This window comes from Coptis chinensis, chromosome 3 (assembly GCF_015680905.1).
Source record: "Coptis chinensis isolate HL-2020 chromosome 3, ASM1568090v1, whole genome shotgun sequence".
NCBI lineage: Eukaryota > Viridiplantae > Streptophyta > Magnoliopsida > Ranunculales > Ranunculaceae > Coptis > Coptis chinensis.
In genome coordinates this window covers 118,526,606-118,547,374 of record NC_141458.1, presented here as the reverse complement: position 1 = coordinate 118,547,374, position 20,769 = coordinate 118,526,606, and the positions used below count along the sequence as shown (strand labels likewise).

General features: G+C 36.1%; 2 protein-coding genes and 1 long non-coding RNA gene across 8 annotated transcripts; all 3 read right to left on the bottom strand.

The window, feature by feature from the left end:
* Positions 1–955: 955 nt before the first annotated feature.
* On the bottom strand, positions 956–4,802 carry LOC147513603 (uncharacterized). 3 transcript variants are annotated; one of them, XR_015215549.1, is made up of 3 exons: positions 4,192–4,801; positions 1,949–2,985; positions 956–1,260 (listed from the first exon to the last, which is right to left on the bottom strand). It is a non-coding gene; the product is annotated as an uncharacterized LOC147513603 (long non-coding RNA). The 3 variants fall into 3 exon arrangements; XR_015215550.1 differs by having other exon boundaries at positions 972–1,260; positions 1,956–2,985; positions 4,192–4,802; XR_015215551.1 differs by lacking the exon at positions 956–1,260 and having other exon boundaries at positions 2,094–2,371; positions 2,668–2,985; positions 4,192–4,792.
* Positions 4,803–5,656: 854 nt separating this feature from the next.
* PYRD (Cytidine/deoxycytidylate deaminase family protein) lies at positions 5,657–9,205 on the bottom strand. Its single transcript, XM_086596749.1, has 3 exons — positions 8,429–9,205; positions 6,748–7,046; positions 5,657–6,316 (listed from the first exon to the last, which is right to left on the bottom strand). The coding sequence occupies exons 1-3, from the start codon at positions 8,798–8,800 to the stop codon at positions 5,713–5,715; spliced, it is 1,275 nt and encodes a 424-aa protein (XP_086452875.1). The 5' UTR covers positions 8,801–9,205; the 3' UTR covers positions 5,657–5,712.
* A 2,185-nt stretch (positions 9,206–11,390) lies between these two features.
* LOC147513601 (Pectinacetylesterase family protein) lies at positions 11,391–18,833 on the bottom strand. 4 transcript variants are annotated; one of them, XR_015215548.1, is made up of 12 exons: positions 18,238–18,833; positions 18,051–18,133; positions 15,932–16,061; positions 14,205–14,284; positions 13,844–13,930; positions 13,458–13,582; positions 13,276–13,336; positions 12,911–12,967; positions 12,738–12,815; positions 12,525–12,614; positions 12,043–12,191; positions 11,391–11,873 (listed from the first exon to the last, which is right to left on the bottom strand). XR_015215548.1 is itself a non-coding variant. In XM_086596750.1 (12 exons), the coding sequence occupies exons 1-12, from the start codon at positions 18,356–18,358 to the stop codon at positions 11,775–11,777; spliced, it is 1,176 nt and encodes a 391-aa protein (XP_086452876.1). In that variant the 5' UTR covers positions 18,359–18,820; the 3' UTR covers positions 11,391–11,774. The 4 variants fall into 4 exon arrangements, 3 of the variants coding, with proteins under 3 accessions (XP_086452876.1, XP_086452877.1, XP_086452878.1); XM_086596750.1 differs by having other exon boundaries at positions 12,525–12,630; positions 18,238–18,820; XM_086596751.1 differs by lacking the exon at positions 15,932–16,061 and having other exon boundaries at positions 12,525–12,630; positions 18,238–18,818.
* Positions 18,834–20,769: the final 1,936 nt, after the last annotated feature.

Here is a 20,769-nt window from a genome sequence, read left to right as displayed (position 1 = left end):
TTTTAAAATCTTAAGTGCAGAAATAGATATAGAAAAGCTTTTGGATATAGGAAACATAGAAATTGACTTGATTAGATAAGATCAATGACTTGATTAGTTAAATGAAATCCCTAGACCGTAGAGAGAGGAAGAAGTAAGGTAGGGTAAAGTAGGAAAATACATACATTTTATTCGTGTCGACGGAGATCGAAGGCCGAAAGTTTATTCGTGAGAGTATTTGAAAAAGAACTTAACAAAAAACATCAATTTCACACAAATGTATTTGATCCTTCCTATTGACTTGATATTTCAAAAGTTAACTAATTAAGATACACTAAAAATGCACATATCGAAATTTATTCAGTGTAATTATTTAATGCCAAATAAGCTAGTCATGGCCGTTCCTTGTAACAATTTTGCTTCCTCATGCATTTTATGAAAATTGTGTTAATTGTCTTCACTCCAAAAAAAATTAGTATTACAGAATTTATTCAAACAAAACTTAAAGTTCCTTGTAACATTTTTTTTTCCTGATAAACACCACTCCATGCCTCACATCCAAAGTATCATGAGTTTGTAGCCTTTTCATATATTTGACTTCCCTGAAAAAGTCTAAATGTTGAAATCCATATCCCACAACACATAAAACCAAATTCCACATCCTTGAGACACCGACCAAAAAAGAAAATAAATGTGAGTTTTATAGAACGTGGTCCAGTATAATCTATATAGCAATACTATCATCTTGGTGTATATGGGTAGTTAAAAAGAGCAGTAGATTGGGATGCAATAACTGAAATGATTGGTAAAGTGTATTAATGGAATTTAAAAAAATTAAAATAATAATAATAATAATAAATTGTCTCAGGGAGACTAAAACATGTATTCATATTTAACAGTTGAAGGACCACTTTCCAATTTTGTCATCCTTTACAATATGAGCATAAGACTACAATGAAAAGGATAAGTAAAATTTGTGACTCTTTTATAGTAATAGTCTTATGTCACGAAGAGGATAAAGGAGAATGTATTCAGGCAGTACCATAAGCTCCTATGCCATAATGATTTCTAACAGAGTTGGAATAAATCCGCGCCTTATTAAATCCTGAGTACTTGCAAACCCGCATTGTTACTGCAATTGCTTTAAACTCTTGAAACAGTACAACCTGCCTCGTTCAGCCACCTGTAACATGAACTATTATCCCAAGTACTTGCAACCCCGCATTGTTACTACAATTGCTTTAAGCTCTTGAAATAGTACAACCTTCCTCGTACAGCCATCTGCAATGTGAACTATTATCAGTTCTCCATTGCCATTTCTTGCATATGGCTTTGGTTATCTGCAATCAACATATAGTTGCCTTGTACTAATGTTCCCATGTTGTTACTAAATAGGTTTGTATGCTACTAAATTGTATAGGTATTCTTATACCGTTCATCTAATGTCTAGCAGCAGTAGAATTAATCACATAACTCAATGGTGAAAACATTTGGTGTTGACTTCATTCTACATATTGAAAAAGAACTAATACGAAAGTAAAGAATTTAATTACCTTGACCAAGTCAGTTTTAAAAGAGACCAAGATAGAGATCTTAATATCTGATATACCTTCGCCCTCCTTTATTAGTGATGTATGTCACTAATATGTATGTTTTGCATTGATTTGCCAAAGTTAAATGGCAACATTCATTTTTTAAGTCCTTATTACCTATGACATAAAAAATTTAACTTGTACTCACTAATGTGGTCATCATCAGCATTCTTTTATTTATTTTTTGATCAGTTGAAATTCCACTAATAAAATACAATAGGTTTACCACTCCCTGGCTCCTAGTCCACACTCCACATACATAAAATTTTGGCACCTTCTCTAATTGCCAACTTTGTAGTAGTAAGTCTAAAAAAAACAAAAAAAAAAAAAAAAAAACTCAAGTCCACAATAGTATTTCTAGTACCAAAAGTTTTTACCACGTACTCCATTCGCATGTTATTGTATTTCTACTATGTTGTCTTCAATGCAATCTCTGTTGCATCCTTGCATGTTCCTTGACCTGCCCTTGCACCAAGTTTGTTGTCTAACACAGAAGCCCATCCTCACTACAATAGCTCACCATGAGATAGCAAAAATTGAGTTTGTAAATGACTCGAAAAGCACAAAAAAAAATCTAACTCATCCAAAAGAGTATGCTCCATTTTTAGGACCTGCTCCTCCCAACAGGCCCTAAAAAGGCAAGATATACATTAGTTCCTTTATCCCACCCTGGAGAATAAAGCAAATTCTTAACCAAAGACATAATACAAAGGGTGTAGATGTAAGTGAAACTGTGAGAGTAACACATGAGCTGATGTACTTGACTGGAGTTGGCAATCTTTAGAGCACAAATCCATTCTCTGTTAAACAAACATACACCATCCAACCTGAGTCGATGAATCCACTTCAATGCAAGTAGCAATAATCATATTATAGAATACCAATAAAACAAAAATTCAACATAGTTTTGTTCACGAAAACCTGAAAAACAATATATAGGCATTGCTATATTGAAAGGTGGGGAACACTGGCGGATGGGTTACAATTTAAGACTCTAATTGTCAATATGACAACCTATTGTGGGGATAATGGGAAGCTGTGCTGGTCACTCTAAGTGGTGACCTGAAAAAATAGGTAAAGGAGTGAATGTACAGACCTTTTGCTTTCTGACAGAGATTGTTTATCCGCGAGAGTATTCTAAATGGCTCGAGATGGAGAGATTGGAGTTGAGAGTAAACCTCAGCTACTACTTAGCATCCTCTAAACTTATCCATAGACCTCAATTGTCACCGAGCATCCTCCAAACATAGCTATACAATTGTGTTTGCAACTGCTGCATCTAGTATAAATGTTCTGGGTTTATAATGTGCCAATGCAATCTAACTATGTTTCATGAAGAACTACCAAAAATGCAATCTGTCTTGGGAACATAGCGGGTGGTACGAAATCTGACCTCCATATTGTACAGTGTTTCCTGTAATGCAACCAATTGATTATACATGTTAAAGAAGAACACACTAAATTTAACTTAATGCATGCAAATGTTATCATACCTAATCTCATATGATATAATAATACATTTAAGTTATAAGAACGGAAAAATTGAATATAAGCACAAAATTACAGTTTATTATCTATATCATATTCATAGCAAGGACTTGTTTCCACTAAAGCCTGTTAGGTATGAGTAAAAAAAATTGCTACAATAAGACATCAATTTCAAATCTACAATGCAATCTCCAAGAGCTTACTCAACCAAACCTTGAGAAAATACACCCCGAAGGCTCAGTTGAATACAACTTGGTACTCAACTATTGCCTTGTAATAACCGTTGCGAGAAACAAAAACAATCCCAAAAGGTTTCACCATAACGTTCCAATATTACGTTTTTTTCCTATATAGGAGACATTACCAATCCATAGATTTGTATAGCCACTTTATGTGTAGCTCAAATACCATGTAAACCATGTCAATGACAACAACATGAGTCTTCATATTAGTTAAGAATGAATCAACTTTTATTAAATGTACCAATGCCAAAGACATTTCTTCCACTACAATGAAGCGAGTATCCAAATTCGCTCACTTTTTCAATGAGATTAATGGAAAGTAAAATATATGCATTGTCACACATGCGTCTAACTTTGCATTCAAATAGTCTGATGAAAAGCGCATTAGTCATGGTGACGTAAGTTACATTTCTTTCATGCTAGAAAAAAATCTTTAGATTTTGTGGCAAAAAAAGACTGGGACAAACAATCTCAAGGTGAACAGAACATCATATCACAGCCAAAGAAAAAGCAAGTCAGAGCCTACAAAAAAAATTAAGTAACTATTTGACTAAATGAGTCACTCACTTAAACTGGTAATTGAATTCTTATATGGAGGGACTTTTTGTCTGTCCAAACGACAATAGAACAAAGAGTAGGGAAGAGACAACACATACATAAGCAAAGTAAGATAGTTTGGTCCAAGCTAAATATCACTTCCACCAAGCCAAAACAAAATCTGGAAAAACAGAGAGCGAAATAGAAAGTACTTTCGTGTAATTCTTGCAAGTCTTGCAGGTTACACACATTGTGGGTCTTTCCCCCTTTTCAATTCCATGAAGGTAGTAGAAGGCAAAGAAATGAAACTATAAAATTATTTACTAATATATAGTAAGTTAAAAGGAAGTTACCTGCGTGTAGATAGGTTATTTTTGCCTCAAACAGGTGCAATGAGCTGAAGTTCGATCATTTTCCTTGTAATGTAGTGTTGCGCAAAACAAAATTGAAATAACTGAAAATAAGAATGATATAGGAATAAGTAAAACATATATTGCTACTATCTTAATAAAAATGGTAACAAAAGAAAGCAAGAACCACGGACTCTATGATAATAACGTGTCACTTGGATGACTTGGTAAACAATCTTTGAAAATAACCAAAGAACAAAAGAAAAAAAGCAAATTGCACAGACATATTAGTTACCAAGAGATAGAGAATCCAACCTCCTTTCAACTATGAACTATCCCAACACACGTTGCATAGTTCTAGGTAGAAAACATGTACTTGGATTTGATAGGGTTAGCTAACTTACCGTAAGAACTGGTCTTTCTTTAAACAATAAATTCTCACTATTCATAACACTCTTTAAGCTACCTATCTCATTAATGCTTGAAGAAACAATAAGCGAACACATGTTATTGGGTATAGTAGTTCCATCAGTGCCCCAAAGATATATGCCTATGTACAAATAATTATACTAAATAATATTACAAAGTACTAATTAGGAAAGATCCAACACAACTTACACTTCAATATAGCTAAAAAAGCAAGGTACGAGAGAAGGACAGTCTTGATTTAAGATGAACAAGTATTGGAACGGTTCTAACAACAGTTCTACATAGATAACTAGATTGGTGCACAACGCATAAGCAACTGACTGACTAACTGACTGCTATTTTGGATTTATTCTTGGTTTGGAACAAGTTCCTTTGCTCTATAGGTGAAAATGATCCCAGGAAGACCATTATGGTTTTATGGCCTAAAACCTTTTGAGTTATGGTCTTAGTCTTGATGTTTCGGGTAAAGGTGGGAGAAGAATCTCATTATTTTCCGACAAGAATGGATTGAATAGACGAACTTCAAAACTTTTTTTCGCAAACTGTAACTATCCATCCAAGGCAGGAACCAGGGCAGAATCTATTGTGGAGAAGTTGTATGCAGGAGTTGAATACCCTTTTCTCCCTGAGACAGTAGAAACTGCGTGTGGTTATCGTGGTTTAGCTCAATAGCAAGCATGAGCAGAGGAACTCTTGGCGAATGACAGTGCAGGATATCAGTATATATAGTCCTCCATGACCAACAAACTGCACCAAACCGTATAAAATCCTTCTGCAAACTCAGCTTCTCTGCAAATATAGATACAATATGATCTGGAAAATCTAACCAATCAACCTGATGTCTATCAGAAGGATTAGGGATATAGGGAAAGATACTAATCTGTCTTCTATCCTTCTTTTTGTCTTCTAATAAGTAACATACTGGCGTTTTGCTTTTTTGCTGAATATCTGAATAATTCATTTTCCTTCTGAAAATTGGAATATGCTACATTTCTTGGAAGAGAGAAAGAAAGAACTATTTTTCCATTACACAGAAATAGAAACAGAAATAATCATATTTCCTTGGCTATGTTTTCTCATGAAAGTCACTGTGCTCTATCTAAAATATCCATAAACAACAAGAGTTTCTCCAGATATATCCGAGTGCAACCTGTCTAGTTGAAGCACTTTCTGTTTCAAATTCTCTAATGTTAATCTATCATTGCTTTCATCCCAAAATGGCAATACCTCTACTACTACTTTCTGCAACAAGCCATTCTCGAGACCCTCCTTGAGAAGCTCTTTTAAATCTCCTCGTCCACCATGCAAGTCCAACAAAACACTGCACAAACCCCTTTTCCCGCAATAATCCAATATCGTGTTCAAATGCATCTGATCCAAGACCACAGTTTCAATTCCCCGTTGAGCTATCTCTGGATCCAGTACAGTGTTTTTGTCCGCAAAAATTATCACCTGAGAAGCTTCATCGGCAAGACGAGGGAGCTGTACAGTTGAATTTGGAGAGTTTGCTACTATAATCTGCAGCGGCTGTTTGGCCAGCGGTTCTTGGGAGGTTGGAAAGGAGGACTTCCCAGTTATTGAGGCGCTAGAATATATGATACCGTCATATTCCTGTAGCAATTGCGAGTAATATCCACCAGACTCTTTGACTCCTTCACCGAGCAGGTCTGAAATTCGTCCATTGACTGAGAGTGAATATCTACAATCAATAAATATATCCTCAGTTTTTCAAACGCGAGATGAGCATTTGAATACACAGACGTCTTATTACAAATTTAGTAAGAACTACGGCCAGATACATTAAGCCCAATAACATAAGCAAAAATGAGTTTTAACCAAAGAGACGTGCATGTTTCAGGGAGGGGACATTACTACACTTCAATGTCATGAATCATGTTCATACGCTGCTCAAAAATTTCCTTTGATTTCCAAAATCTTCTAATTTATAGAGAACAAAAGTGTAGAAATGCAAACCCCAAAAATTAAAAACTTCATTTTTTCCAGATCTGATTTACTGTTAAATACAGATGTTAAAGCATAAAGCTAACAGGTAATACAATCAATTGATGGGCCATGTAAGGAAGTCAGTCGAAAACACTGGATTGAACACCTGAAAAGTGAAAAGCTTACCTCAAAGTAAGAAAGGGCTTCCCTGTAAGCATTCTATGGATATATGCCTCATTTAGCTTCTTGCACAATTCTTCCTCCACACCAACTGTCACATCAATACCGGACTTTTTGAGTCTTTCAACCCCCTTTGAAGCAACAATTGGATTTGGATCCACCATACCAACCACCACCCGTCTCACTTTTGCGCGAATTAATGCTTCAGTGCAGGGTGGGGTTCGCCCATAATGGTTGCATGGCTCTAAGCTCACATATGCAGTGGCATTCTCAGCCAAATCCCCAGCATCTCTTAAAGCGAAAACCTGCAAATTTTATCTTCTGCCTCAACTATTTCAGCAGCAGTTACACAAATCAAGAATCCAAATTTTCTATTCTTCTTTTCAACCTTTTTCATAATGTACAAGAGCAGTTCTAAACTCATTTGAAGTTAAAAAAAAACATGATTCCAACAATTATGTACAACACTGATGTAGATTACCAAAAAATCCCACACCGACATATTGCGGTGATGGTGCGAAGGACGCACTACACAGTAGGTGAACTGTCACGTTCCCTGTACGAGGTACATCATTTAATCAGGCATGCTCTATGAAGTGATGAGTGACTGGTCTCTCTTTTAAAGTTCTTGTTACAGGCCTACAACGATTTCAGTCCTGCCCTTTGGTGCAGCTGAAAAGTAACATTGCTGGAACCATCAGGTTATTCTTAAATGGGTGGGTATCACGAAAATATGTAGCCATATTATTCTAGTTCACACCACACATATCCTTCACCCACAGATACAGCCTCAATGTTTGATTAGATTTCCTGTCAAAACTATCAAAGAGTTTTCTGTTTTAGGGTTAATTTTTGTAAACTAATTAACTTTGTATTTGACCACTCTTAGTTACCACTGTTCTCACCTCTCTGCCCAACACCGTTGTGTCAAACCTATGTAACAAAAATACTGGTGCTCGTGTTAGTTTGTTTCTGTGTTGTAATCCAGTACCACTACATCGTTTCCAATTCAATTACTGGTCATACACAAGATCACAAGACAATGGAGTGTCCAGGTTGCAGTCTATTACCCTCAAAAATATTCTTCCACAGAGATAAGTTACTGTTGAGATCTACCCTGTTTTTCTTTCTTAGCATTGCACTTAAAACTTTTAAGAACTGGTTGTTTGAAGATGCAACGCTAGGAGCTTGGTTACTACATTGTGCCAAATCAGTATTAGTTAAAACCAGATATTTGTAAGAACTAGGAAGCTATTAATCTGAATATCAGAAAACACATGCACACAAAAGGTCGAGTTCATGTCGTTGCTGCCTAGTGTCTACAACCATACTGCAGTGCACTAAAGAGTAATATAACAAATGCAGTATAAAACCTCAATTTCATGTACCAGATCCTACACAATTGTGTACCAAATGCCAATACATCGGTATCGTTCACTAGTACACTAATTACAATGTTGTTTACATGAATCATCAATCATGGGCCTAATGTGCCTACCCACTCTGTTAAATCAGAGTAAAAATCAAAGCAGATAACCCACGAGCCCCAACAACAAAAATATATAGTTGAATGCCAAGGTGAACAAGTTAGAAACCATAGCATGAAACTAACTACAATTATACTTTAGTAGTAGAATGCAAGCAAAACATAAACTTTAGAACAATATGCAAGTCTAATAAATCATACCTCAGCATGAGGTTGGCCAGCCTTCGGATGAAAGCCTTGACCAACAATAGAACCATCCTTAACAATGACACAACCCACCATAGGATTGGGAGTCGTACACCCAATAGCCTTGTTTGCAATCTCAACACATCTTCTCATGTAAAAAGCATCGTCCTCACATTTGACACCAAATAAACTAATCTGGTTTCTCATAATAACGGTAGATTTATTAGACACCCTTTTGCGAGAATTGCAAAACCCAATATGGGTTTTTGTATTCGGGTTAGATTTAGGATGTGGGTGTGGCTGGAGTGATGTTGGAGTGAAGAAACGATGTTTTTTGGAGTTGAGTTGTAAAAATGGTGGAGAAGAGTCGAGTGTTCCAAGATTCATCTTCAGATAATTGGAATAGGGTTTTAGAACATAAAAATAACTTTATCTACTTTAACTCGCCCAATAATAATAGAAACGAACTAAAAGAACCGAAATTTCCCTCAAAATCCCAACAAAGTTATTACTCAAATCAGCAAATTAAGCTTATCATAAAATAAATCAATAAACATCCTTTTATAGTGATGGATTACAAGGATGTGAATACTCCAGACCAAGTGACTTATAAATAATAATCGAGCACATTTTGTTTACTCAAATTCACATGCCTAGACTTAATACAGATACAGATGCCTATACTGGACACTTAATATAGATATCGTGACGACACTTAGATTACTCCTAATTTCATCCAAGTCAGCCTGATCACTAATGCTTGAGAAAGAATATCTCCGAACTTACTAAGGACTTAGAGCATTTGCAATGCAGGTGATAGTTTTCACCCCCTCTATCACCGCCACCTCCTCACTTTTCACCCCTCTATCACCAACCCGGTGATAAACAAGAAAGCCGCAAATTGAAAACTTAAAAATATCTCGGACGGGGATGTTGGATTCCGTCTGACATAAAAATTGAAAAAACATTGGACGGAAATGAAACATCCCGTCTGAAATTTAAAAAATCGAAAAAAAACGAAAAAAATCATGCGAGAATAATCTAACATCCCGTCCAAAAAAAAAAACCATTTTTTAAAAAAAAACATACGAATTCAACATCCCGTCCGAAGTTAACAAGTCGATGATAAACTTCGGTGGAAGGTTTCACTTTGTTTTGAACTTCGGAAAACTATCACCGAAGTTTATCACCCAAAGATTGCAAAGACTTTTAGAGGAAAGTAGGTGATAGTTATCACTTCCCCCCCTCTATCACCTGCATTGCAAATGCTCTTAAGAAGAGAATGATGAGAACAATATAGAATACTAAGAGTATGGATGTAAACACACATACTTGAATTATTAACTCAAACTTAATTGATATACAAATGAGAGACCACCCCTATTTATAGGCCTAAAGGGATGGAATGAATGGAGTAGATTACAACATTTGTCCACATCCAAAAACTACCTATGAATATCTAGACACTCTAAATATTTCTCTACCATCTAGGCATCTCCTAGAAATATCCATACAAGATATCTATGTACAATATAGATTGTTGCCTATCTAAATATCTAGGGGGGAATCTTCGAGATATATATTGAACCATGCATATTAGGCCATTAGTGGAACTCTCTTGGTTTGGGCCCTTAGGCCTTGTTTTGAGGGAGAATGTGACTTGGGCTTTACTTTAGTCCGTGATGCATTCTCCCCCACCTAAGCTCTCAACGTCCTCGTCGAGTCTTCCTCCTTGTACTTGCGGAATCTGCTCCTCGAACTGCCATAGTAGCTCGACGCGTTCCCAACTTGACTCAGCATGTTCTTCCATTTCACCAAGTACTCAATGCATGGTGAAAAACCCTTCTTTGAAAACTTAAACTTAATTGACCTTAGTCACCGAGAGACCACCCCTATTTATGGGCCTAAAGCGGAGGAAAGAATGGAGTAACTTGAGAAGCTCGTGTTTGAGAAAGCACCTTGAGAGCTACCTATATAATATATAAATAATACACATATTTGTAAAACAAAGTAGTAAAAAAAATATTCAAACAAAGTAAAGCTTAGATATTCAAAATGAAAAGAAATATAGTTACAAAATAGAAAAAAAAATATAAACATATGAAATTTCTTAGTCCAGATTACTACTACCAACTCATTATCTTTAGTTTTTTTCGAGATTTTTTAATATAGAATATCCAACTCTACTCTTTTCTCTCCTTCCTCTCTTTGTTTGCCAAGAACACAGTGCCAGAAGTCATGTAAACCAGTGAACACACACACGTCAAGCTTGATTTTTTTTATCATCTCGACTCAAATACTACTCTTTTCAATTGAAACTTCTTGTAGATAGACCTAAAATAAGTTCTAAGGTAGTTCTCAATTTTTTTTGTTGAAGGAAAGATTTTCGTTGAGATTTTGGAGAGCCCGGTTGCAAAAATTGAGAACGCGGTTTTAAAAATCTCAGCGGGGTTTTATGAGGGATTGGCACTTAAACCGCGAGAGGGAGGTTTTAGAGCGGTAGTAACTTCACACGGTCTGTGCGAGTAAGGCCATGACGTAGTGTACATGCCCAAAACCACAGTGTAATGGGTTCGGGTTTATATAAAACCAAACCAAGTCCAAATTAAAAACAAGGCCCTCCACCGGATTCTCAATTTGGGCTCCTAATATTGACGACTGGGCTCTTCTAGAACATTGGCTATGCACATTCAGAACTCGCACACACTTGGACCACATGTTCTAGTACAATATATATCGAAGATTCCGCTACTATCTAGTGCCAAAACTTTCAAGATATTGGTATATATCCGATGAAATTTAAGCCAATTCCGGTCTGAAGTATGTCAAATTATGCGATACTGATACAGTTATCTACCTGACCACCATTCAATATGACTCAGGAATTCTCTGAAGTTGCATTATGAATGAACCTCTTCAATTAACAAGAAATAAAGTTGTCAAAATTGCTAAAGAAATCAGAAATGTAGGCAGATACTCAAAATCAATGAATAATGATATATCTAATTTCACTACTGATCATTTGATCCAAATAGTTTCAGCATTCAATAATTGAAGAACAGCACAACTGCATCATCACCTTTGACTCAGCGTCGTGATAAGAATACCACATTTGCTAACACACTTTCTCAAAACCTTGTAGTTCTTGATACTATACTGATTGATCTTCAGTTGCTATAACGTGCTCCCCTTACATGGTCCAAACATGGTTTAAGTTCAGATCAGAAGGGAACTTTTTGTGTCCCCAAGAACATCCAAAATGGTATCTGATGTTTAGGAAAATTGAAAGATCTTATATTCAAAGTTCAATCACTTCTACAAATCTGTCAATCCATATAATTGCTCTGTGAACTCATCTCTGTTATAAGTTGTGGCATGCACTGTCACAAGGATATGGGCAATCAACCACCTTTGTCACATTCCTCTCAAAGTACCAATCTCCAACTGCCTCTGCAATTGTCTGAAAGCAATCGGATTGTTAGTAACAGAATGAGAGTATAAATTTACATGTATAAAGCACCTGATAAGTGGTCAAGCTCAAATACAATAAATCTAAGTTGAGAAAATTTTCCTGAAACTTACACCCTCATATGATGTAAACTCTATAATGTGCTAATTACTTCAAGTACCTTATTGTGCACTCTAGGGGAATCGGGTGCAAACCAAGTGTCCTGTGATTCACTTTGGCAATGAGCAAAGCACGAATTTATATACATTCCTCCTTTTTTTGAAAATTCATAGAAGAATGTCAAAGCTCTAAGCATTGCATGTCTGAAATCTGCAGGAATAAAAGAATTTCAGGACAACTGAGGTGGAGTAAGCAATAATCAAACTCAACATACTTTTAGCATCCCCCAACTTCTTTTGATATTGTCGGATCAAGACTGTGAGGGCATATATAAAATTTCAGTGATTACTAGCAGATACTGGATCAAATCTTACTTGAAACCATAGATTTACCAGGGTGAAAACTTAGCAATTAAAAAACTGATTCAACTGACAACTTCATAATACAAATGGAGTTTCACCTTTCCGCAATTTTTGGGGACAAATTATAAGGCTTAAATACAAGTATATAACTGCAATCTGTTCAAATGGGCAAGGGAGCAACCTTGTAATATATTCATTTGATATGGAGTACATTCTGACATCTTAAGCTTGCAATGATTCCAGTGTCCATGTAAGTCTGTAGAAGGTGGCACTAGATGATGATGAAACTGTCAGCAAAAAATCCTCGTCATTTTTTTATGGTGGGTTAGGATTAAAAAGCACTCACTATTCACTAATGTAGTTCCTCAACTCAATGAAAGCAGAGTGCCCTTACTTGGTACACATCGTATGCTGTGTTTAAGATGAAATAGGGTGTGGTGATGTATGGTAATACATATTGAGGGAAGAAACACTGCATGAGAACATAAAATAATTAGAACCACAACTAAAGCTGTAAGGCAGAAGAAGGCCACAATTCATAGGAATATAATCACGTAAAGTCCATACTTGATGTGGATAGTAGCGAGAACTTGTACAATTTTTATCAAGGTAATTTCCAATGCCCTGTAAGACAGAAGCCAAATAGATGAATACTAGAAAAATAAAATAGAAACATGGAAATCATATTGGGATAGTTTAATGTGCTAAGATACACAGATAATTCTTTTAGTAAAGTCAGAATAAACTATTCACATTCTTTGCTACTAAATTCATAGTTATATGGTAAGACCAAAATTATGTTATCAGAATGTGCATATAGTTCCACAAGTAGTCCAGATTCTTCTCCAGGGTATATTCGATGATTTACCATTGTATTGCAACTAAAACCAATGATAGAATCTAAATCTGAAAGGACTTATAGAATCTGAAACCTGTAGATTAATTAGACTTTCGTAAAATGTCCTAGCGGTGTGGTTCAAAGCTACATCTCTTCTGAAAAAATCAATAAGAAAACATGTGTTAGTATCAGTAAGCACAAGGTTGAGACTACAAGATTAACAAAAAACAAGTATTTATATCTGTATGCCAGTGTTGTCAAGGGAATGGAAATTACACGTCAAGAAAGAACCCTGCGTCACTCAAGCATTTGACACTGGCTGTCTCTGGTAAAAGCCTGGTGAAATTATCACAGTGAAAAAATGTTGCCAAACCTCCCGCAGAGCAACCTGAGAGCAAAGCCTAGAAAAGACGTGTGCGTGAAATTCAAACATGTAAGAAGAAAGTGCCCTATATTTTGTGTTAAGAAACATCGAATCTTATATATTTGAATTTCCAGTTCTATACTTGCTCACAAATATGTATGCAAAACTAGAAGGGATACACTGGTAACATTTTCAACTGCCTAGTATTCAACTTCCGGAACTAAGAATATGTTTTGGTTTAAGATTTTATAGTTTCGTATAATAAGACAACAAAGGGATAAAGGAATATGAGTTTTACATTATCAACATTGTCCAGACCCTTGTGGAGAAGATCCTCAATAATGGCTCGCCAAATTCTTTGCCCCCTAAAGTATAATCGTGCCGTCTGTCCATCAAAAAGAAAAGAAGGTACACATTATTGTTGTCTAACACTCAACAGACAGCCAGTTAACAAAAATTCAGCTGGCAGTTTCAGTGATTGTTTCGAGCTAATTGCAATATCAAATTGATGCTTATTACTACAAGGCGGAAAAGGGAAAATAAGTGGTAGAATTCAATGGATATATATCCCTAAAATAAAAATTAAGTCAATCATGTAGCCCATTTTCAATTGCATGAATGCTATCATAGTTTCGTGGCATGGGCAAAAGTAGGCTTACTTTATTGTAAAACATAGCATTCCCAGCAAAAGAACCTCCATCGCAGTACCGAAGCTTCACTTTATTCCAATTGTAAAAATCTGGCCAACACACACGTCCCTATATATTAATTTACTCCCCCTGAGTAATTATACTTGGGTTATTCAAGAAAATTTCCAAAGAACAAGCAAATACTATTGTATATTACCAAAAAAACAACTTAAACGGCCCATTGGCAACCCAGATAAAAGCCCACGGGCCCATACAAGAGACCCGATAGGTAACGATATAACTAGGGCTGGGAATGGTGCGGATTTTGACCCGAATCCGACCCGATCCAAACCCATTTCAACGGGTTTGGACCTTAATAATGACTAATGAGTCCGAATTAGAAAATGGGTCGGATATGAATTATCCATTTTTAATTCGGATTCAAATATAGTTTTACTCTAAACGGTTCGGATCTTCCTAGATCCAAATCCAAAATATAAAATTTTGTTAATATATCTTCCAAATAATAATAGGTCTCTCTTGTTTGTAGGCACGTGGGTAATTGAGAGCTTGTGGTTCGCAATTCGGGTCGGGTCGGGTCAGATCCGATTATCCCATTTACATAAATGGTTCGGATATGGTATGCCATGTTGGATCCATTCGGATCATGGATCTGGATCTGGTTTTGTATTGAAAAAATGGATCTGGGCATGGATATAGTCTGATCCGACCCGAATCCGCCCCATTTCCAGCCCTAGCTATAACCAGCCACTTGGTGAGTTGGATATCTGCTAGATAACTACAATAGTGGAGGCGTGAGCGGAGGTGGAGAAGAGAAAGGAAGAGATGGGTTTGTGGTGGAGAGAAAGAGAGTTGGGTTTGGTTGAAAAGAAAGAGGGAGAGTGATGGAAAAATTGTTTGAAAATTAAAACAGACATAAACCAATCAAAATACTTTTTGGACGACATATCCCTGGAGACGCAGAACATTCGCTCCCCCCTCACTTTATTATTTGGAATTTGGAAAGCAATTTTCTAACCAGAAAATTCACAAGGTGAAGCGAGAAAGATTGAAATTTCTTGATCTACAACATGACTTGTCATTGTGTGAAACAATACCAACTGTGACCATGCGGATGTTGTCGTGTCTCATGGCCGTCGGCACACCCAGAGAAGACAAAACTCTATTATATTTCTTAACACTTCTGATTATAATCGCTGGCCATTTTTCCATATATTCTAATTTCTACATTCAAAAGATGACTATAATGCCCCCGAAAGACTTTGTAATATAATATTATATTGTACGAAATGAGGTGAGATTCAGGGGCAATACAGTATAGAATTATATGGCAAAGTCGCAAGTGACCAGACCAGAACCTGATTGATTCTGCCTGTCGTTTTTGTCACCCGACCACGTGAAAAAAGTCCAAAAATCCACCAAGCACCTTTTCTTATAGCTGATTATACTAGTGTGTTTATATTGGTTTTTCTAATGGGAAATGAGCATCTTGATCAAATTCGAAAAGTGCAAAACATTCCAAAGTGTTGAGGATTTAATTAACTTATCACAATGAGTGTATTGATGTCTAAAGCTGAAAACCAACACACATCAAATCGTCTTGGATTTATTTAATTGTTTATTAAACACTATTCAAAATATTACCTAATTTTGGTATAATATTTGACAGACCTGGATTTAGAGCGTCATCATTGTTATAAAATATTACCTTCATTTTGGCATAATATTTGACATACCTGGATTTAGAGAGGCATTGTTACTTAGAATTCCAGAAAAAACTTCCAACTTGTTCATGTATTTAGTTGATCCATGACGAGTTGTTGCTCTCTCAAAACACGACTTTACATCATTGCACCACCCACCTCCCTACTCACATTCAACAAAACAAATTATGATGGAATTGTATAATAATTACAATAATTAACTTCATATAGGTCAAGCCACCTTTGCTTTCAAGCATACAACGCTACAACTTACAACATCACACAATAAGTGTGCATGATAACGGACCCACTAACTCTCAAACAAATCCACAACGAAATTATTATGTCAAGATAAGACTACATGTGCATTGTGCACACTACCTTAACCGAACCTAACAACACATTCTAACGTATGCACTTTTCGACTACTTCAATAAATTGATGATTACCAATGCATGCTACTTTGCTAGCTAGATTGCTAGACGGAATGAAGAGCCACAAGCCTACACATCTATGGCGTCAATTAGTTACCTCAATACATATATAGTTCATGATAAAGAAATTGGGCTAGAGAGTCTCATTTAAAAAAAAAAAACAACTCTAAAGCCCTATCCATAATTTTTTTGGGTTTTAATACCCCCTATATTGTTTTTATTCGCCATAAGTGTTTTTATAAAAATCTTTTTAGAATCTAAGCTTTTGACTCGAGACCAAGTGCCACTACACGTTATTTTTAATATAAATTATTCTCTTTTTACCCTTCAAAATAACTACTTGTAGAGATAAGATAACTACCGGAATAAAGATTGAATAAGATAACTATTTTTAGATAAGATAACTACTTAAACAAAAAGAGTAGATTTTGGGTTTGAATAGAATTTAGCAAAAAGTACCGTATTGCTCCAAAAGTTAAATTTGACACTATCATCCTGAATGTGGGCGTTATAAACTTATACATTTCAAAAATGCAGATGCACCATGTTATAAATTATATATTTTAAAATACTGATGCACCACATTATAAATTATACATTTTAAAATGCATACACACACGATTTTAAAATGCAGATACAAAAATTTTGATTATTTATTTTGTGGGTTTGATTAACTACTATTAAATGAAACGGGTTGGTTTAGAGTTTAATGTTTATAAATTTAGGATATAGGGATTAGAGTTTAGTGTCTTAAGGTTTAGGCTTTAGGCTTAGGGTCTAGTTTATAGGGGTTAGGGTTTAGTGTCTTAAGGTTTAGGGTTTAGGCTTAGAGTCTAGTTTATAAAGATTTTGGGTTTAGTGTCTAGTGGTTTGGAGTTTAGACTTAAGGACTAGTGTCAAATGCCTCCACAAAATATTGGGGGCATAATATTTTTAGTTTTTTCATTACCGAAAAGCTAGTGTGCGCAGGGTGTACTCAGCGTATAGCATCTGGGCCACTCATATAGACACAAGTACTTAGTGTATTCTTGATAAAGAAGTATTGTCCAAGGGCTCTCATTCCTATCATACACTCCGATGCACCCTAGATGTCATCTTTTTTCATTATAAAAATGTGAAGGCAGGAGAGTTATAAGTGAATTTTTGTGTGAAATTCAATTTTTGTTTTGTATCCCACTATGTTCTTGGGTAGATAGTCGGTTATGTTTGTTTCCAAGTGAGGATATTTTCGTCTATTCTTGATAAAGTTGGATAACAGGTGGTTAGTTCCATATTCTGGTCAAATTGGAGTATTAAATTCTAAACAAATTTAAGAGGAGTCTTAGAACTACTAAATATTTATAACTAACTCCTCTAAACTAATTTTCTGGTTCATGATAACCCAATTAGGCGTGACCAACTTGAGCGCGACCAGAACAGGGTACTACTGTACGAGACAATATACGTTTGGGACAAGATCGAGTATTGGACACAGGGAACATGGGACCTAAAACTGTAGCAAAAGACAAAGGTTCCAGTTTCTGTGCATGCCACTTTTGCACATGGGGAGTTGGGGACATTGCCATAGATTCACTTTTGTTTCGATGAAACATTGTCATGGATTCACAGAGTCGCAGTGTTTGTACAAGAAGATTGAGGGGGGGAAATGGAAATATCTAATGTTATTAGTTCTTACTTGAAAAAGGAAGAGAGAGAAAGGGGAAAAGTTAAGGTCGTACCTCGAACTGTAAAAGCCAGTTTCGTGCTCCATGGCCAAAACCTCTGTCTAGATGATAGGCAGGCAGGCTTCCGTCCAAACAAACTGGAAAACAAACAATGACTCAGAAAGCAATAACAAAGTAGAAAGAAACAACCGTAATAAAATTTATTTACTAAAATTAATATTATCCATTAAAAATAACTCACCCGCTCCTATAGCATTGGAAACAAGAGTCATCTCCACAAAGTTTTTCTCTTGCGCATATACACTCCATATCGTCGTTGAGCACGTTAGCAATACGAAACCAATGGCGAAAACAATATCCATTCTTACTGCACAAAGATTTCTCTTCTCTGTTAAATTTCACAATAAAAAGGCTACTCCCTGTTTGGTTAGCTCTTTAACTTATATAAATAATAAGTTTGTTCTTGGGAGATGGCCATTTCACGGATATAAGTTCATAAGCTTTAAATGCCCGTGAAAGAGAGTGACCTCTAATTCTGGAAATAACCAGACTCAGGCTCTCAGCATTCAAAACTAAGTAACTAACCAAAACGGGCTAGGAAATAGTTAACACTTTCCTTTCTTACGAAAAATAACACGTGTGATTGTCTGAGATATTTCAGTTCGTGAATGCAAACAAGAGAGAAGTTGCAACAAATTTGAAGGAAACAAATATGAATTGTTAGAGAATGAGAATTGTAAGAGAAGTGGAGAACACTGAACTTGCAAGAAAATGAAAATGGGATTCCTTGAGTGTCTATGAAGAAAGAGAGGAAGGGAAAGAAATGGAGATAAGTTAAGGTGGCGGGCTTGTGGGCCTCGTGAAAGATGGAAATTAGGCGGTTGTTGAATTTTTAGCAAGTTGGAGTGTTGGAAATCTTGTGAAATAATTTTTAAGTGGTCCAAGGAATGGTGGCCCATTGCTTTGCACTAATCCAGAATCATGATCTAGTGTTGTGATAACCAAAGTTCAAAATCTAAACATACATCGGGAAACTATCGATAAACCATATTTGCATATCACAATCAAAGGAATACTTTAAAACACGAGAATGGCAGAACCATTTTTCTAATATTTTGTGAAATAATATACTGCAATGCATTTTATCAAAAAAAATATTTTCCGATAAAAAACATTTTTATCCAATTAGGTTGTTGTAAGTTTGTAACGGGTGTCCGGACCAGTTTACACGCACCTCAACTAATCTCGGGGCCTAGTTGAAAATTTGATCGGATACTGCCTCGCTAGTGGCCTTGAGGGAAATCAAACTAGTGACCATTGGGGAGCAAATCCAAGGGCGGACCAGTTGTGTTACCCCTTCCAAGGTTATGCTCAATCTATTGATTGGTTCATAAATTCATAATGAACACCTTCTATTGATTCGGAAAGTAAAACAATTCTTCTGTGCCAAGAATCTGAAGATGCCCAAAACAAATCTAGTCAATCCAATATTGGGAAAACGATATCAATCGATCTCCACTAAGATAGCTTGCACTTTGGACAATCTACTATTCTTTTTTCGATGAACAAACTGATTATATTAATCAAAAGATGGATTACATACAACAACACAAGAAAAAATAGATGAAAACAATACAAGAGAACCACAACAAGTAATTGAACATCCATAAAATCTTGAACCGAACTCCACCTCGAATCGAGCGCCTAACACCGGCAAAGAACTCCACATTGGAAACCCCACCACCACTTTCTCCAAATCACCTACAACCGTATTCAACCAAAACCATGTTGGATCTCCCAAAGAAAATACTCAAGAGCCTTCAAATCACAAGCAATATTACACTCCACGACACAAAGCGCCAGATTAGCAATCCCATAAAAGAATGCCCCACCAAGAGCCCTACAAAGGGTCGGTGGCGACCATATCACTACCCAAACCAAAGAATCCGAGGAGGGAATAGATAATGGGAGAGAGCCTTGGTCTCACCAAGTAAGATATATAGCCAAACCAGAGAAAAGAGAGAGAGAATTTGAACCCATGGCTTTGCTACTCATAGTGAGCTACTAGATCCAAAGGAACCAGCTTGAAGCAATAAGCACCTGAAAAATATAACCAGAAACCTAGATCTAACTTATTTAAGGTCTTCAAAGAAGAAACAATCTGCAAAATTGGGAAAGAAGGCTTCTCCAAAGGAGAAAACCAAAACCCCATAGCCAGATCCAATGAAGTGCACGACCTGTGATGTCGATCATCCTATGTGTTGCAAGAACACTTAAAGGAGCGATTTTTTTTTTCTTTTTTTTCTTCATTGCAGCTGGGGTGGGAAGAGATAGAAGCTACCAGGGAAGGTGAGAAGAGAAAGAGATTTGATAAGGAGAGATACTGGTTTTCCCCGCAGGAGAGGGTTTCTCTACTCTCTCTATTGAGAGAGATCGAGAGCGGCAGCCATGAAAGACTTTTTCTGAGCGGACAATCTACTATTCCAATCTAAAAATCTACACTTTCACTACAATTAAACAATTATAACCTAAATTATGAAATTAACTATCACAAACAAGCAATAACAATATAAAGTAACTTACTACAATAAGATACAAGATGTAACAAATTAACTATCACAAACAAACAATAACAATGTAAAGTAACTTACCGCAATGAGACACAAGATGTAACGTGCGCACGCTTTCTTCTCTTCACACGAACGATACCTGTTTTGCCAATCTTCCTCATGTGAGGGATAAAACCCAACACATTGGTTAGTAGGTGTCCAAA

What these genes read in the sequence shown, in the direction of transcription:
- LOC147513601 (XM_086596750.1), bottom strand. Translation starts at nt 18,358, where the DNA reads ATGGATATTGTTTTCGCCATTGGTTTCGTATTGCTAACGTGCTCAACG. An exon ending in TTCCAATGCTATAGGAGCGG is followed by an intron (nt 18,134 to 18,237) that starts GTGAGTTATTTT and finishes TTTGTTTTCCAG; the next exon opens with TTTGTTTGGACGGAAGCCTG. An exon ending in CCCCTAGAGTGCACAATAAG is followed by an intron (nt 11,874 to 12,042) that starts GTACTTGAAGTA and finishes GATTGCTTTCAG; the next exon opens with ACAATTGCAGAGGCAGTTGG.
- PYRD (XM_086596749.1), bottom strand. Translation starts at nt 8,800, where the DNA reads ATGAATCTTGGAACACTCGACTCTTCTCCACCATTTTTACAACTCAAC. An exon ending in CTGGCCAACCTCATGCTGAG is followed by an intron (nt 7,047 to 8,428) that starts GTATGATTTATT and finishes TAAAATTTGCAG; the next exon opens with GTTTTCGCTTTAAGAGATGC. An exon ending in AAGCCCTTTCTTACTTTGAG is followed by an intron (nt 6,317 to 6,747) that starts GTAAGCTTTTCA and finishes TATTGATTGTAG; the next exon opens with ATATTCACTCTCAGTCAATG.